The sequence below is a fragment of the Podarcis bocagei genome (genome assembly GCF_964188305.1).
Source record: "Podarcis bocagei genome assembly, chromosome: 17".
Taxonomy (NCBI): domain Eukaryota; kingdom Metazoa; phylum Chordata; class Lepidosauria; order Squamata; family Lacertidae; genus Podarcis; species Podarcis bocagei.
The window spans coordinates 12,160,042-12,175,039 of NC_138143.1; the positions used below are offsets into that span (position 1 = coordinate 12,160,042).

Genomic DNA, 14,998 nt, shown 5'->3' on the forward strand with positions numbered 1-14,998 from the left:
GTCCCCTTGGCTGCAGCAATAGCAATGTTCACATAACCAGATGAACCACATCCTGAAGAAGGCTGGGCTATCCCAAGAAATGCTCTTGCCTGAGCTCCCGTCCCTGCAAACCGTGAGCAGGAGCTGACTAGACTGGCAGTACAGTCATACCTTAGTTCTCGAACAGAATCCGTTCCGGAAGTCCATTTGACTTCCGGAAATGTTCGAAAACCAAAGTGCGTCTTCCGATTGGCTGCAGGAGCTTCCTGCACTCAACTGGAAGCTGCAGAAGTTGTGGCGGACTTTTGGGTTCCAAAGAATGTTTGCAAACTGGAACACTCACTTCTGGGTTTGCAGCATTCGACAGCCAAAACGTTTGAGTTGCAAGGCGTTCGACAACCAAGGTATGACTGTAGAGTCAACAAAGATGACAGGACAGTCCTCTATGGCAGCAGTCTTCAACTTTTTCCAACCTGAGACCCATCTTAGTCCTAAGCTGCATTTGGGGTAGGGATAAAGGAATCCTCTCAGTTTCTAACTTTCCCCGATCTTTAGTTCTTTACATTTTCACATTAGATGATGGGGATGATTTTAAAGCCCTTGTGGAAATTTATCAGCATCTTGGTGCAAGTTTCTCCACACATGCACACTTTGGCAAAGCAATTTCTCCTAACGGAATGGATTTGTCTCCATTTGCACCCTTTGGCATAGCCCAGGAGTGCCAGAGAGAGGCAGCTGCCCCCCATCAATAAAAAATAAATAAAAATGCATAGCTCAGTTTCTTCCCTCCCCTAACAAAAATCCTAGCTACACCCATGTCTGCACCATATACTTGTTGTACAAAATTGGGGGGTGGCCTTTACAGCCCAACTCCCCAAGGGGCTCAGAGTCCCCTAAGTCCAGAGAAGAAGGCATGGAGGCTATAACCAGCAGAAGAAAAGCAAGGCAGATATTTATTTTTTCTGTTGCAATGGAATCCCCTTACCCCTGTATAACACATTCAAAACAGTATCATGCCACTATGGCTTCCCCCAAGGAATCCTGGGAACCGTCATTTGTTAAGGGTGCTGAGAGTCCTTATGAGATCCCCTTATTCCCCTCACAGAGCTACCATTCCCAGAGTCATTTAGCAGGCAATCTCTCTTCCCAGGAGACACTCTCTTCCATCCTCGTCTTGCAGCCAAAAAAGACAGATTTCTTTCTCTTCCCTTCTGCCTTGGTCCCTCCCCTTCCTCCTGCTGCCACAGCTGAATTCACGCTAATAATATGCATGTATGATGCAGGTGCGCTATATTTGCATTTCAAATGACGCTTCCACGCTTACCAATGGAATCTTCCCTTGAAAACCAAAAAGCGGCTTTGGGGAGGTGTTTTCTTTTATTGGAACTTGGCAGGGTGACAAAGTTAAATCCCCCGCTCCCTGCCTCCATCCTCACAGTCCTGAGGCTGCCATTTATATAGTAAAAATGTACATTTTGATTGCATTCAGGCAATTAACATCACATTTAGTTTGCAATAGTTTGGGGGCCAATTCAGAAAGGCAATTGGCATCTTCTTGTGGCACTTCTCATATTGCTTTAGCAGTTGCTGGCGGGTGTTGGGGTGAATGCAGGCAACCGTTGACCAAATAGTTATTAACATTTACCACAGTGGGGGCATATAACCTTCTGTTGAGTCTTACGACAGGTTGAGGATAATTCCACTATTGTATTGCATCCCATGAATAGGAGAATGCAGAAGTACAGGTGTATGGCTCAGTTCTCATAATTTGGCAGGGAAATATAGACAACTGGCTTATCATGTGAATATCTATGCATGGTGATGTCAGGGACTGGACTGAGGAGGAATGGTGGGGATCGCCTCCCCTTCCTGAACTGTTATGTACTGAAGTTCTCACCCTGGGCCAGCAGGGGTATACTGTAGATAGTTATGCAAATGAAGGATCGAAAGTGACGTTCAGTGATTGGATAGTTTTAGAAAGTTGCTACAGTAACGTTGTACTAGAGCTCTGTATAAGCAGGCTGACTGAGCCCTTCAGCTCAGTTCTGTTCTGGCCTCTGAATAAACAAGAGCTGTTTGAAGAATCGCTGCGTCGTCTGATATGTTCACCCACAACTTAACATGAACGTTCCCAAGAAGAGAAGGACAGTATAGATTTGCAACAGTGGTTTATGGAAGGGCATAGTTCAGAGGCTGCAGAGGGGAGAAGCTGGGAAATAGTGGGAGAGGAACAGCAGGAAGAAGAAGAAGCACCACCAGGGGAGAGACAGCTGACAGACTCAGTGTCTTTGGAAAGCATTCCTGACTCCCCTTCTCCCAGGACCTGGCGTGCATTGAGAGTAGTAGAACAGAAAGCTCAGAGGCAGAAAGCACAGATCAGCCAGAGCAGGGATGACATAGAATAGGAGAGACAGAGAGGGTGGGACTTTACTTGGAGCAAAACCATTATCTAAGAAAGACCGTATTCCTGCGTCTCTCTCTGTGAATATTGACTAAACTACTTGGTAAGAACTCTTCTTGTTTATCTGCTTCTTGACTGCCACCGTGGGAGGGATAGGATTCCCTGTAGCCTAACAGGTGGTAAGTACTTAATAAATGACAATATTCATAGAAAGGGGCAGCTTAGACCTACATTTCACACCCACTGCTCTTTGATGGTATGCCTACTTAAGTTCAAGCCAAAAGCAAATCTATTTTAACAAGAGCAACTCACAGAAGGGACAACTGGGGTTGTTTTCCCTGTCCAGCAGCCTCTCCAAGCCAAAACTATAGTTCCTAGGTTTACAATTGCAACCATATTACTTTAAATGTGTAGTGTAGACATGCCCTGATGTTCAAGTGGTCTCAAAGGACAGGATGGGAACAAAAGGAAAACATCACGACCAATGCTAGTTACTGGTACTTACTCTCAGCTCTAGCAAAGGGATCTGCAAATGACAAAAGAGAGGGACAATGTCAGTGTCAATGAGGAACAGAGCAGCTTCCAAGTCCCCCAGCATTCTGTAAAACCAGCCAAGGAAATGACAGTTCTGTCCTGCCTGCACTCTCGAACTGACATTACCCAAGGGAGACCGTACCTGCCCCTACAGACCTACGTATGTGGGAACATCTGTTCAAGCACCAGCCCCCATCATGCTGATATTGATCATGTGACCACTAGAGGGCATGTAATGAAAGGGTTCTGATTGGTGGATGCACCACACAAGTCCCACTATCCAAACTCAGGAAATCGTTTTTTAGGCAAGCGTTCACATAACAAGTTGACGATTTGATTCCTATGGGGAAATTTCCAATGCGTGAAATATTGACCCCAAAATGAAAGGGGAAAATAGGAAAACCCTTGGAAAGATAAAGAAAGAAGGGGGGGGACCTTTCCCCTTCGTTCCAACATGGTTTATGGTGAAACGGTTGTCGTGAACCAGCAAAACACAAAAAAGTAAGGCTTGTTTAAGGCTGCTTATTTGTTTACAGCACCACACACAGATCTGGCTGTTCAGATATCTCAGGGATGGCCAACTCTCAAGAGACTGCGATCTACTCACAGAGTTAAAAACTGGCAGTGATCAGGATCAGGGGGGTTCAGGTCAAAGTTGTTGAGCTTTTTTTAGGGAGGAGGACCTTGTTTTAGCTTTTTTGGGGGGTGCCAGTGATCTGCCAGTGATCTACCGGTAGATCACAATCTGCCTGTTGGACGTGCCTGAGATATCTGAATCTGCAGTTTGCATAGTGAAGTTTGGGTACTAATTCCTCGTGTTTCATCACCACTGCAATGCTCCTCAGTGCATTTTAATACAGAGCTAATGTCCCGCAGAATCTCTGGGCCCAATTCACAAGCGAATGGAAGCATGAGAAACTCCTAAAGATGTTCCTCCACTTGAGAAATAACAAAGTATTTGTCTCTGGGTCCAGTAAGGAGACCTTCCTGGGCTTATGACATTTTGAGGAATTGATAGTCTGCGATCATAATAAGAGACCAATACTTACAGATTTATTGCGGGCCTTAAATTGATCATCAAGCTGCACAATTCGAAGTTTTACTGAAGGGGGGAAACAAAGAAACAGAGAGATTATTCATTTCTGGTTTTTGTTGTTGCTCCCACATACTTCCTTCATGTTGTTGCATTTTAAAACCAAGGACTAGATTTTCACCCCCTGCTGAATTAGCAAGGCAAATTGTTGATGTCAACTTATTATTGTATGCAGATCTGTAGAGCATCTGGGCTCTTGAAAGGCACTCGGCTTTGGTTTAATAGCTTAGTTCTTGGAACACTGAGTTTGCTTATTTGATTCCTATTTGCCGGGGACACCGTTCCATCCCCAAAGATGGGACAGAAGCTGCAGTCATCCTCCCGGTTCCAGGGCCACTCCGATACCCACCTCTCTCTCCAGGCTTGTAAAAGGGCTTGTCTAGATCCATCAGGTTAATTGTGGGAGAGCTCTTGACCTGCACCTTCTTGGAGCCCTTAAAGCTTACGCTGTCACCCTGTAGGACTAGGATGTGAACACGGGCCATTTCTCCTTCCTTCACAGTGCCAAAGAGAAAAGCAAAACATGTTCTAGCAGGAGGACCAAGAACAGAAAAGTATTTTGCAGTAGAGAGGGTATGTCTCAAAAACTGCCCCTTGCTCTTCTACCAACTTCGCTCTCCCCTAGGGATCAGGGAGTCAACACCACACACACACTTCCATTTATTACTCCCCCTCCCAATAGATACACACCCCCTTCTCTCTCTTTGCATGTCCATCTTGGTTTTCTCTTTCATCCATGTTCTCTCAGTACAGTTCCACCTCCACCCGCTTCTCTATCCCCTTCTCTTCTTTTCCTCTATCCCCTTCTCTTCTTTTCCTCTTCATTCCCCCCTTCCTCTCTAATTTAAATTCTCCTAGTGCCAAGGGTGCATGAAAGAAAGGGAATGATTGGGAAATGCAAGACTTACCAATGGAAGATAGTAGCTCTCTGTTTTCCGGGCAACAAAGGCTGGTACCTGAAGAGGGCAAGATGGAGGTGTGGGAATGTTAAGGATAGTAGGAAATGATATACTGAATAAATATTATCCTTCCTTCACTCACGCTACTGAGTGATGTAGCAGAGCAGATTCCCCTCAATATTGTTGTTGTTGTTGTTGTTTAGTCATTTAGTCGTGACCGACTCTTCGTGACCCCATGGACCAGAGCAAGCCAGGCACTCCTGCCTTCCACTGCCTCCCACAGTTTAGTCAAACTTATGCTGGTAGCTTCGAGAACACTGTCCAACCATCTCGTCCTCGTCTTCTTTATGGTCCAGATCTCACTTCCATACTTCACTACTGGGAAAACCATAGCTTTAACTATACGGACCCCTCAATATAGCAGGAAGCTAATTTGCAGATTCATTTGAATCTCTTTAGTTAAGTAATCCAATCTGGTTTGCCCAGATGGATTATTCCTGGTGTCCCCTTTTATCCCTCTTAAAAGAATAAAGAGACGAGTCTTTCCTTTAAAAGTAACAAGAAGTTTACTCACATTTCAGTTCACGATTTGATCCCTGAAAGGCAGGCTTTACTTAGTAGTTACATAACAAAGTCTGAGTTTGTCTCATATGGAGATTGAGCTCATGTGCTGCTGGCTGGGAGCCAGCAGACAGCAAAATTACATTAAGAGAACAAAATGGCTGCAGGAGAGCAGCATGGCAGCAAGAGATCAGCATTAAGAGAGAGAAAATGGCTGCGTGACTCGGCTCTTTTATGGAATCAGCCAGGGCCACGCCCATCTCCCAGATCACATGCAGGTGGAGGATGCTCCAGACCAGTGGAACAGGAAGTTACACTAACATCCCCTTGCCTGTGTCCACTCTAGGGAAATAAGGAGTGTTGCACTTGACTTCCAATGGATTATATCCCATAGGAGGGATGGAAGAAAAGGGGTTAAGTACAACAAAGGTAAGAGATTAAAGCAGAAAACATATGAGAAGCATCTGTGAAAACTGGGTAGATTTAACCTATAAAGATGATTTAGTAGAGGAACCATTGCTTTTTACCATGGGCATGGAATACATTTTAGCTATAGAGGAGTTTGGCCATCTAGTCCTGGGCTCAGTTGAGGCCATTGGCTTCATCCATAAATCTATCCCTGCTCCCCACCCCACCATCATTCCTAGACCCATTCCCACATCCACCTCTTCACTAGCTCTGTCTGGGAATTTTGCTCCAGCTGTACATAATGCTCTCTGTAAAGGATGTGGTCTTTAATGTTCTGGACCGCCTGTGTATAAAATGGGAATGCATATTTTTGCCTGTCTGCTGGTGCCCTGAAGTTCATAAAACCAAGGCATAGGTGTCCACCATTGCTGATGCGCCTAAGTGCACAGTTCTCTCTTTCCAAAGACAGGAAATCTGAAAACTTCTCTGAGCAGGTGTTCCAAGGGGAGGAGCACATGATTGACAAGGAAGGTCTAGGGGGGAAAGATAGATACCTAGGAGGTGAGTAGATCAAAGTGGCCTCGGGTAACTTGCAGAACTTTTTGTTGAGCTTGGGAGGAAGGTTTCAAGGGACAAAGGCCTACCTATGAACAAGGAATCCTACTAAGAGCCTAGTGAATTTAGGGACTCTTTTCAACTAGGGCAAGTGGGTTGCATATAACCAATTTTAGTTTGTTTTTGCTCCAAAGGGAATATTCTGTAATTTCTCTGTAACATTTGCATGTTTTATACTTCATCGCTTCCTGCTGCTCCCATTCATCCTATACACTATTTTCCTGTTCCTGTGTGGTCTTTGACTATTCCAAATACTCTCAACACTTGCAGTTTTACTTTCACCCTACCTAAGGAGGTTTCTACCTAAGAAGGCTGATCGCCGAAGAATTGATGCTTTTGAATTATGGTGCTGGAGGAGACTCTTGAGAGTCCCATGGACTGCAAGAAGATCAAACCTCTCCATTCTGAAGGAAATCAGCCCTGAGCGCTCACTGGAAGGACAGATCGTGAAGCTGAGGCTCCAATACTTTGGCCACCTCATGAGAAGAGAAGACTCCCTGGAAAAGACCCTGATGTTGGGAAAGATGGAGGGCACAAGGAGAAGGGGACGACAGAGAATGAGATGGTTGGATGGTGTTCTTGAAGCTACTAGCATGAGTTTGATCAAACTGCGGGAGGCAGTGGAGGACAGAAGTGCCTGGCGTGCTCTGGTCCATGGGGTCACGAAGAGTCGGACACGACTAAACGACTAAACAACAACAAAGGAGGTTTCAGAGAGACCCCTGGGAAATTTTGTAGGCTGTTTGGTAAGGGGCAGCCTGGCAAATAATTGATCTCTTAATCTCTTATTGGCAGTGAGTACAAGAGGGTAAAAGAAAGGGGCATGCACTACTGTGGATAGGTATCCCTTCTGCAGGTAGTCCAGGATGTAGGGTTGATTTGACATGGCTGTCCCATTCTCTGACTTTATTTATATTGATATTGTGTTTATATATTGATATTATTTATGCATTTTTTATTTTAATGCAAATCATTTGACATAGTTTTTTATCGCACTTATTATGCTTGTATATATTTATGCATTTTTACTTACTTATTGTATTTTATCTATTGTAAACCACTTTGAGATCTTTGGCTAGTAAGCGGTCTACAAATGGAAATAATAATAATAATAATAATAATAATAATAATAATAATAATAATAATAAGGCTATTCCCAGCAGCCTTCACATGGTAGCTCATGATTATTATGCACAAGTAAGAAAATGTGAAACAGACTACACACATGAAATGGATTTTATATTTATAAGATGTAACAGAGGCACTGTTTGTAAAGAGGAAAAAGCGGTCGACTGGAAGAATGGTTTAATGGCAAGTGAAGGATAAAAACTGGACATTAAATAAGAAATGATGCTGCTACGGGAGGAAATGATCAACATATGTTTGCTACAGGAGCAGGAAACTTGATTTTAAGAAATTGTATTAAATTTAAGTCATTAGGTTTGATTTGTGATAATTTGGAAAATTAATAAGAATAATTTGAAAAACAAAGATAATGTGAAAGAGAGCTCCCCTTGTTGCAGGAGTGTGGCCATGCAGATATCACTGGGCTACAACTTCCATCATCCCTGATCATTATCCATACTAATTGGGGCAGACGGGAGCTGGAAGCCATTGAGTTGCTTGCAATGGATGAAACTTGCCTGGAAGCTGCTGCATTCATAGGTCCCTGGTTTCTCCACATCCTTCTCCAGCAGGGTGTGGTTCTGCAACGTCATCTCTAATGTTATTTTCAGGTGGACTGTCTCCGGGAGGTTGCTCAGAAGCACACAAAACTCTTCAGTATCCGGATGGTGAATGAGTGCCGGGAAGGTCAATAGATAGTGGCTGCAAGAGAAGAAGAAAGGGCCATTGAAGAACTTTGAGGCTCACTGGAAGGACAGATTGTGAAGCTGAGGCTCCAATACTTTGGCCACCTCATGAGAAGAGAAGAATCCCTGGAAAAGACCCTGATGGGAGAAGGGAACGACCGAGGACAAGATGGTTGGACAGTGTTCTCGAAGCTACCAGCATGAGTTTGACCAAACTGCAGGAGGCAGTGGAAGACAGGAGTGCCTGGCATGCTCTGGTCCATAGAGTCACAAAGAGTCGGACACGACTAAACAACAACAACAACATCGCTTTGAGGAACTGCTGAGAATCCCTTTCACTTTGCAAGCGCCCATCGCCCCAATGGGGCAGAGAACAGTTAAAATCCTTATCACGCTAGCACACAAATACATGGTACAGAGCACAAAGCACAATAAGCGTTTGCAACAGATCTTCAAGGACATGCAGACACTGCAAATGTTGAATGTATCTAGAAATGAATAAAGCTACCGTATATGCCAGGATGCTAAGCTGAGCACAAGCGTGCCAAGGTAAAATGGATCTAAATGTCTTTTGGCCAGCAATAGCTTGCTTGCTTCTTTGAATGATGTAATGAGAAATGTTTCTATACTCCGAGTAGGCTCAAGGAGACTGCTATTCTCACTTGTACCATTAACTACTCGTGTTTCTATACAGTGGTACGTCGGGTTACAGACGCTTCAGGTTACAGATGCTTCACGTTACAGACTCCACTAACCCAGAAATAGTACCTCGGGTTAAGAACTTTGCTTCAGGATAAGAACAGAAATCGTGCTCCGACAGCGTGGTGGCAGAGGGAGGCCCCATTAGCTAAAGTGGTGCTTCAGGTTAAGAACAGTTTCAGGTTAAGAACGGAGCTCCAGAACGAATTACGTTCTTAACCCAAGGTACCACTGTACTCGGACTGCAGACCTAGAACATATATAGATCAATTTATACTGAGGCTGTAGATCTATAAAATCTGTACATTTATCTATGGATCTGTCATCCCAGCAGGAGGAATGGATGGTGCACAGCAGCAGTCATCTCAATTTTCCTGTCATGGGTGTTGGGAGGTGGGGTGGCCTGGGAGTGGGGGTCTTGCTGCCTTTGCATGTGGTAGCGGGCAAGGGCTCTGCCTTGTCTGTGAGGGTGAGGCACCCGTAAGCGGCACCTCCGAGGTCTAGCTCCAGCCTTGCTCCGAAAAGTAATGGGAAAAGCCCAGGGAAACAATTTGATGATGACATTCCCCAGAAGAAAAGTGAAAACAAAGAGTAGCAATTTCATAATAACCACCCAAGACCACAATAATTCTGTTTTTATATCTTCTGGAAGTTGCCTGGAGCGGCTGGGGAAACCCAGCCACATGGGCGGGGTATAAATAATAAAATTATTATTATTATTATTATTATTATTATTATTATTATTATTAAGAAGAGCCCTACTGTGGCAAATCAAAGGCCCCTCCAGACCAGCACCCTGTTCTCACAGGAGCCAACTAGATGCCTGGAAGAAGCACCCGAGCACCACAGCATTCTCTCCAATTGTGATCCCCAGCAAGTGGTATTTAGAGGAATACTCACATCCCACTTAAAAATCTGCCCAGGAAATAGAAATGAAAAATAAACATCTTACGGGTCTGAAATGACTGGAGCTGTGAGTGAAAGCAGAGCCAGGGCCCAGAGGAACATAGCTGCCCCCATAGTTGGAGCTGCGATGGGCAGCAGAGACCAGATCTCCGTTGGTGCTCAGAACAGCCAGCGCTGGTGTAGAGACCTAAATAGTCGCCCAGTGATTCCTCTGTTCACCCACGAGGCGCATGAACTTAATTTCATCTGAGTCAATATTGACTCTCCTCCTCCTCAGAGTAAACACCGTATGTCCCTGAGGCTCCTCCCTTCAACTCCATGCAGGGAGATGGCTGTGACTCTTCAGATGAAAGAGAGACCACTCACTCCTTGCCAGCCTTCAAGGCAAACTGAGAAGGGATTAGAAATGGTGTGAACCAGAATCTGTTGTCTTCGTCCATGGAGACAAGACAGCAGATTGTCTTGTCTTTTCCCAGTAGTGATGTATGGAAGTGAGAGCTGGACCATAAAGAAGGCTGATCACCGAAGAATTGATGCTTTTGAATTATGGTGCTGGAGGAGACTCTTGAGAGTCCCATGGACTGCAAGAAGATCAAACCTCTCCATTCTTAAGGAAATCAGCCCTGAGTGCTCACTGGAAGGACAGATCCTGAAGCTGAGGCTCCAGTACTTTGGCCACCTCATGAGAAGACTCCCTGGAAAAGACCCTGATGTTGGGAAAGATGGAGGGCACAAGGAGAAGGGGACGACAGAGGACGAGATGGTTGGACAGTGTTCTTGAAGGTACCAGCATAAGTTTGACCAAACTGCGGGAGGCAGTGCCTGGCGTGCTCTGGTCCATGGGGTCACGAAGAGTCGGACACGACTAAACGACTAAACAACAACATCAAACCAGAATCTAAGGAAGGCCAACCAAATGGCAACACATATATACCCGTTTCCACAGGCCTACAGTGTTTCTGTGATTTCATCACCCGGAGAGGGAAAAGATATTCAGAAACCAAGAATCATCCTATTGAGATATATGATGTGTTCAATGGCTAGATAGTGCTTGGATAACTGTGGGAAATCCTTGTAGGCCTGGGAATCAAAAGGGTAGGGCAATATGTTCATAGAATCATAGAATTGTAGAGGTCCAACTCTAGTCCAACTCCCTGCAATGCAGGAATTTCAGCTAAAGCATCCGTGACAGATGGCCAAATGTCCTTCAGACTCCAAAAAAGCTATCCATATTTCTTTTTGGGAGCTTTTTTCTTTTTAAAACAACAACTAAAAGATACCCTGGCTTGCAGGAGTGCTACCCAGAACTGATAGAACTTACTTGGCTAAGCAGATAACAACACCTGCACAAGCTCTACTATCTCCTTTTATTTAGAACTCTTGCAAAATGTGTGCTCAAGATACGGTCTGTGTAATTTGGATGCAAACCCTCCACTATTTCTCCATCCCCTCTGGGTGGAGAAACCAATAAAAAATGAGCTCAGGCTATGTGGTTTGCATACTGCAAGGACTGGACGTGCTGAATAATAGTTTCAGGCCCCCTCAGCTGGCTTGTTTGTACTCTGCCTCCTGTCGGGAAGGAGGCTCCCAGATGGATTGATTGATTATGACACTGCATGTACGTGTGCCTTGAATGATACGGAATAGATTCAAAGTGAACTTTATACATGCTAAGAAGGACAGGTAAACATGGAGGGAGAGCGATCTGTGGGTCAGTGACTGGCCAGACTACCTATAGTACATTGAGATTGGCATCAGCTTTTGAACAGTCAGGGTTCAATAGCTGGCAAGGCTACTAGAACTTAAGTGATGAGGCAATTGCAGTCTATAAGGTTTTATATAAACCTGTGGAGGGAATAGTTAACCAAAGGTATCTGATAGAAGAAAGCACCACAGAAGCAATTCAAGTTTCTGTTTATTTTCTGAACTAGAGTTCCATTGCATGGTTCATGTTGTAAAAGACAGGGCCACTTTTTCCCCAAACAGTTCCCAGCTCCTTAAGTATGGCTCATCTGAATTCCTTTTCTTTCCCATCCTGTACCTGTTGCACCATAGGAATTTCTCCATCTAAACCAAGAAGAAGAAAAAGAAATGTAAGTTCTCTTCAATATGGAATCCAGAGTGGGAGATGCAGGAATGGATCCTTTTAGGGCACATAGAAGTCACATTTCTTCTCCTGGAATAGGGAGGGGAACATAATAAATCCGGATAGTCTGAAGGACTGCCTACTAGTCTGAAGGAAAAGGCCTTATATATCTTTGAAATCTCATCCACTATATGAAATGCAAATTAGCCTAGGATAAATAAAGAAGTTCATTGTTAGCATCACAGAGCATTTTAGACATAGGACTTGTCCATACCTCCATTTGCCCCACCAATTACCCTTGGGGAAACCTGATCTTTAGAGCCAAGTAAGAACACACAGCAATGGGGTTTTCTGTGGATTGCTCTTTGTTCCGATTTAGCACTAAAGAGTGGGTTTTCCAGGAGGAAATGGCGTGGGGAAGGCAAAACCGCTATATGCACAGAGGCCTAAAGCATAGATGTCTGACTTCAGGCCTATGAATGACTCACCTCAGTAGCAGTGGTCTTCATATTCCACTGTGGACTGTTCATCTGAAAGAAATTAAGGCAGATCATTAAACTCAGCACTGGCCACAATCACGATATCCTCACTTCCTTATGCCTCTCTTCATTCTTCCATAGAACCACAGAATTGTAGAGTTGGAAGAGATCCTGGGGGTCATCTAGTCCAACCCTCTGTAATGCAGAAAGGCAACATGAAGCAACTAGTTGGAGAGACCCAAGATAATTCTTGGTGGGACAGCATCCTTAGCATTTGCCATTTTACAGCCCATTCACTTAGGTCCTTTCGGAGCTCTTCACAATCTGTTTTTGTTTTAATGACCCTCAACAACTTAGTACCACCAGCAAACTTGGCCATCTCACTGCTCACTTCTAACTCTAGATCAATCATTAACAAGTTAAGAACCACAGGTCCCAATACCAAACCTTGGGGAACTCTGTTTCCCACATCCTCCAGAAGGAGAGCTGTCTATTTTTTCCTACACTCTGCTTCCTGCTACTTTAGCCACTTCCTGACGCATATTTTTGTTTGAAGATCACATTTGAGTTCGTGGAGAACTCTTGGATGGAGACCACCCAGAACAAAGAATTTGCCGGTTGCTATTCCATCGATTGGGACGCGGGTGGCGCTGTGGGTTAAACCACAGAGCCTAGGACTTGCCGATCAGAAGGTTGGCAGTTCGAATCCCCATGATGGGGTGAGCTCCTGTTGCTCGGTCCCTGCTCCTGCCAACCTAGCAGTTCAAAAGCACGTCAAAGTGCAAATAGATTAATAGGTACTGCTCTGGCGGGAAGGTAAACGACATTTCTGTGCGCTGCTCTAGTTCGCCAGAAGCAGCTTAGTCATGCTGGCCACATGACCTGGAAGCTGTACGCCGGCTCCCTTGGCCAATAAAGTGAGATGAGCACCGCAACCCCAGAGCCGGTCACGACTGGACCTAACGATCAGGGGTCCCTTTACCTTTACCTTATTCCATCTATTAGGCCTAGAACTTTGTTGGCTTCCCATCAACCAAACTGGAACTTAGACGTCATAACGTGTGGTCTCCCCTAAGCTGAAGGCACCTATGATGGCCCACAAATTTTTGCTGATTGACTGAGACTGTAAATACAGGGTGATTACAGAACACCTGAAGGCCACAGTACATAGATGGTGGGCTATATTTGGCTGGACAGGTCACAAGCTGCACAGACTTGTGAGAAACACAATGAATTAAAAATGTTACTATTTTTCAACATGAGGAAGAACCTACCTGGCTGATAATAGTCATAGACTTTGACAGCTGCTGGCTTCAGGTCCTTCACTGGAATGTCTTGGCTCATGGCCAAGGTATACATTTGCCTCTCCTTTCCTAGCTGAGAGAAAGACTTTGGATGTAAAGAGAAGTTGAGGACAAGGTGGGGTTGAGGTCAGCACAAAATGGTTCGGCCATCCTGCAATCACCTCCATCGGAGGTGAAACCGCAGAAACAAATATGCTGGCTGCTTAGATAGGATAGTTTCTGCATGAGAACAGAGTAACAGAAAATCCATGGCTCTAGTTTCAGAGGACATCTGTTTGAATTGTTGTTGTTATATTTTTATTTATAACCTGCCTTTTTCCTCGACGGAGACTCAAGGTGTTTTACAGATAAAAACAAGATTCACTAAAAACATCATAAAAACAATGAAACATTCATAGAATAAAAACAGATTTTATATATAATAGACTGCTCCTGCAGTCTGTCCGCGACAGAGCGCGGGGCCAAAAGCCACACATTTTTTTGGTTCCGAGCAGTACTGTGGGTTAACTGACTCACACCAGAGCGTGGGAGCAAAAAACAGATGGAAAAGTTACCTTGATCCGCATTTCGCTGCTCTTCTTCCTCCTTCCATTGTGACAATTTAATGCATTATTAATTAGATCAATAATTAAATTGACAATTTAAACAACTCTCCTTATTAACAGGCCTGGATTGTTCTCATAAGAATGCTGCAAGCAGAAGAGGAAATTCGAGAAAGTGCTGTTTACTTGCCAAGCTGGACCTGTTGAAATGCCCTTTTCTGTTACCGTTGGTCTTCTTTTTTGCCTGGCGAGGCGACTTGTGAAGGGGGCCACTACAATGAAGCAGTGCCATTGGGCCCAGTTGTCGAATGATGTGTGTGCTTGCCTGTTACAAAGCTGTGTTTCTTTTCCCTGTACTGACCTGGTCAAGGTAGATTGTGAGGTGCTCCTCCCCAATCTCGACTCTTTTCACAAGGGGCTGTTGCTTAAGCTGAGGATACAGAATGAAAGAATTAAGGCTTCCTTCCCAACATGCCGCCAGTTTTGTCACCAAAGGGAGGTTTCGTAGGTCTTTCGTTGCTTGCTTTGTTTGAGGAATAAGTGGCAAATCTTTGAAAGAAGGGGATCAGGAATTATGCCCCTTGCAAAATTGTATATTTTGATATCCCTCTGCAAGCAATCTGTTCAGACCATGGGTAAGAGGGATCTCTCTCTCTCAGCAGCCCACTAAGTAGAGGAACA

The 14,998-nt window shown here is 44.5% G+C and overlaps 2 protein-coding genes across 3 annotated transcripts in view; both read right to left on the bottom strand.

Moving 5' to 3' along the window:
• Window positions 1-10,112, bottom strand: part of LOC308576598 (alpha-2-macroglobulin-like protein 1) — a 59,885-nt gene extending 49,773 nt beyond the window's left edge. The window contains exons 1-6 of one of the 2 annotated variants that reach the window (XM_081176159.1): window positions 9,953-10,112; window positions 8,134-8,317; window positions 4,916-4,963; window positions 4,357-4,501; window positions 3,964-4,016; window positions 2,886-2,906 (exon numbers count right to left, since the gene is read on the bottom strand). In XM_081176159.1, the coding sequence (XP_081032285.1) occupies window positions 2,886-2,906; window positions 3,964-4,016; window positions 4,357-4,501; window positions 4,916-4,963; window positions 8,134-8,317; window positions 9,953-10,020 (519 nt within the window). In that variant the 5' untranslated portion in view covers window positions 10,021-10,112. Of the gene's footprint in view, window positions 1-2,885; window positions 2,907-3,963; window positions 4,017-4,356; window positions 4,502-4,915; window positions 5,047-8,133; window positions 8,318-9,952 lie in introns of those variants that run through there. The other variant, XM_081176158.1, reaches the window with a different exon arrangement.
• Window positions 10,113-11,803: 1,691 nt separating this feature from the next.
• Window positions 11,804-14,998, bottom strand: part of A2ML1 (alpha-2-macroglobulin like 1) — a 54,388-nt gene continuing 51,193 nt past the window's right edge. The window contains exons 33-36 of the mRNA XM_081176109.1: window positions 14,679-14,747; window positions 13,746-13,848; window positions 12,481-12,522; window positions 11,804-11,973 (exon numbers count right to left, since the gene is read on the bottom strand). Coding sequence (XP_081032235.1) covers window positions 12,482-12,522; window positions 13,746-13,848; window positions 14,679-14,747 — 213 coding nt within the window. The 3' untranslated portion in view covers window positions 11,804-11,973; window position 12,481. The remainder of the gene's footprint in view (window positions 11,974-12,480; window positions 12,523-13,745; window positions 13,849-14,678; window positions 14,748-14,998) is intronic.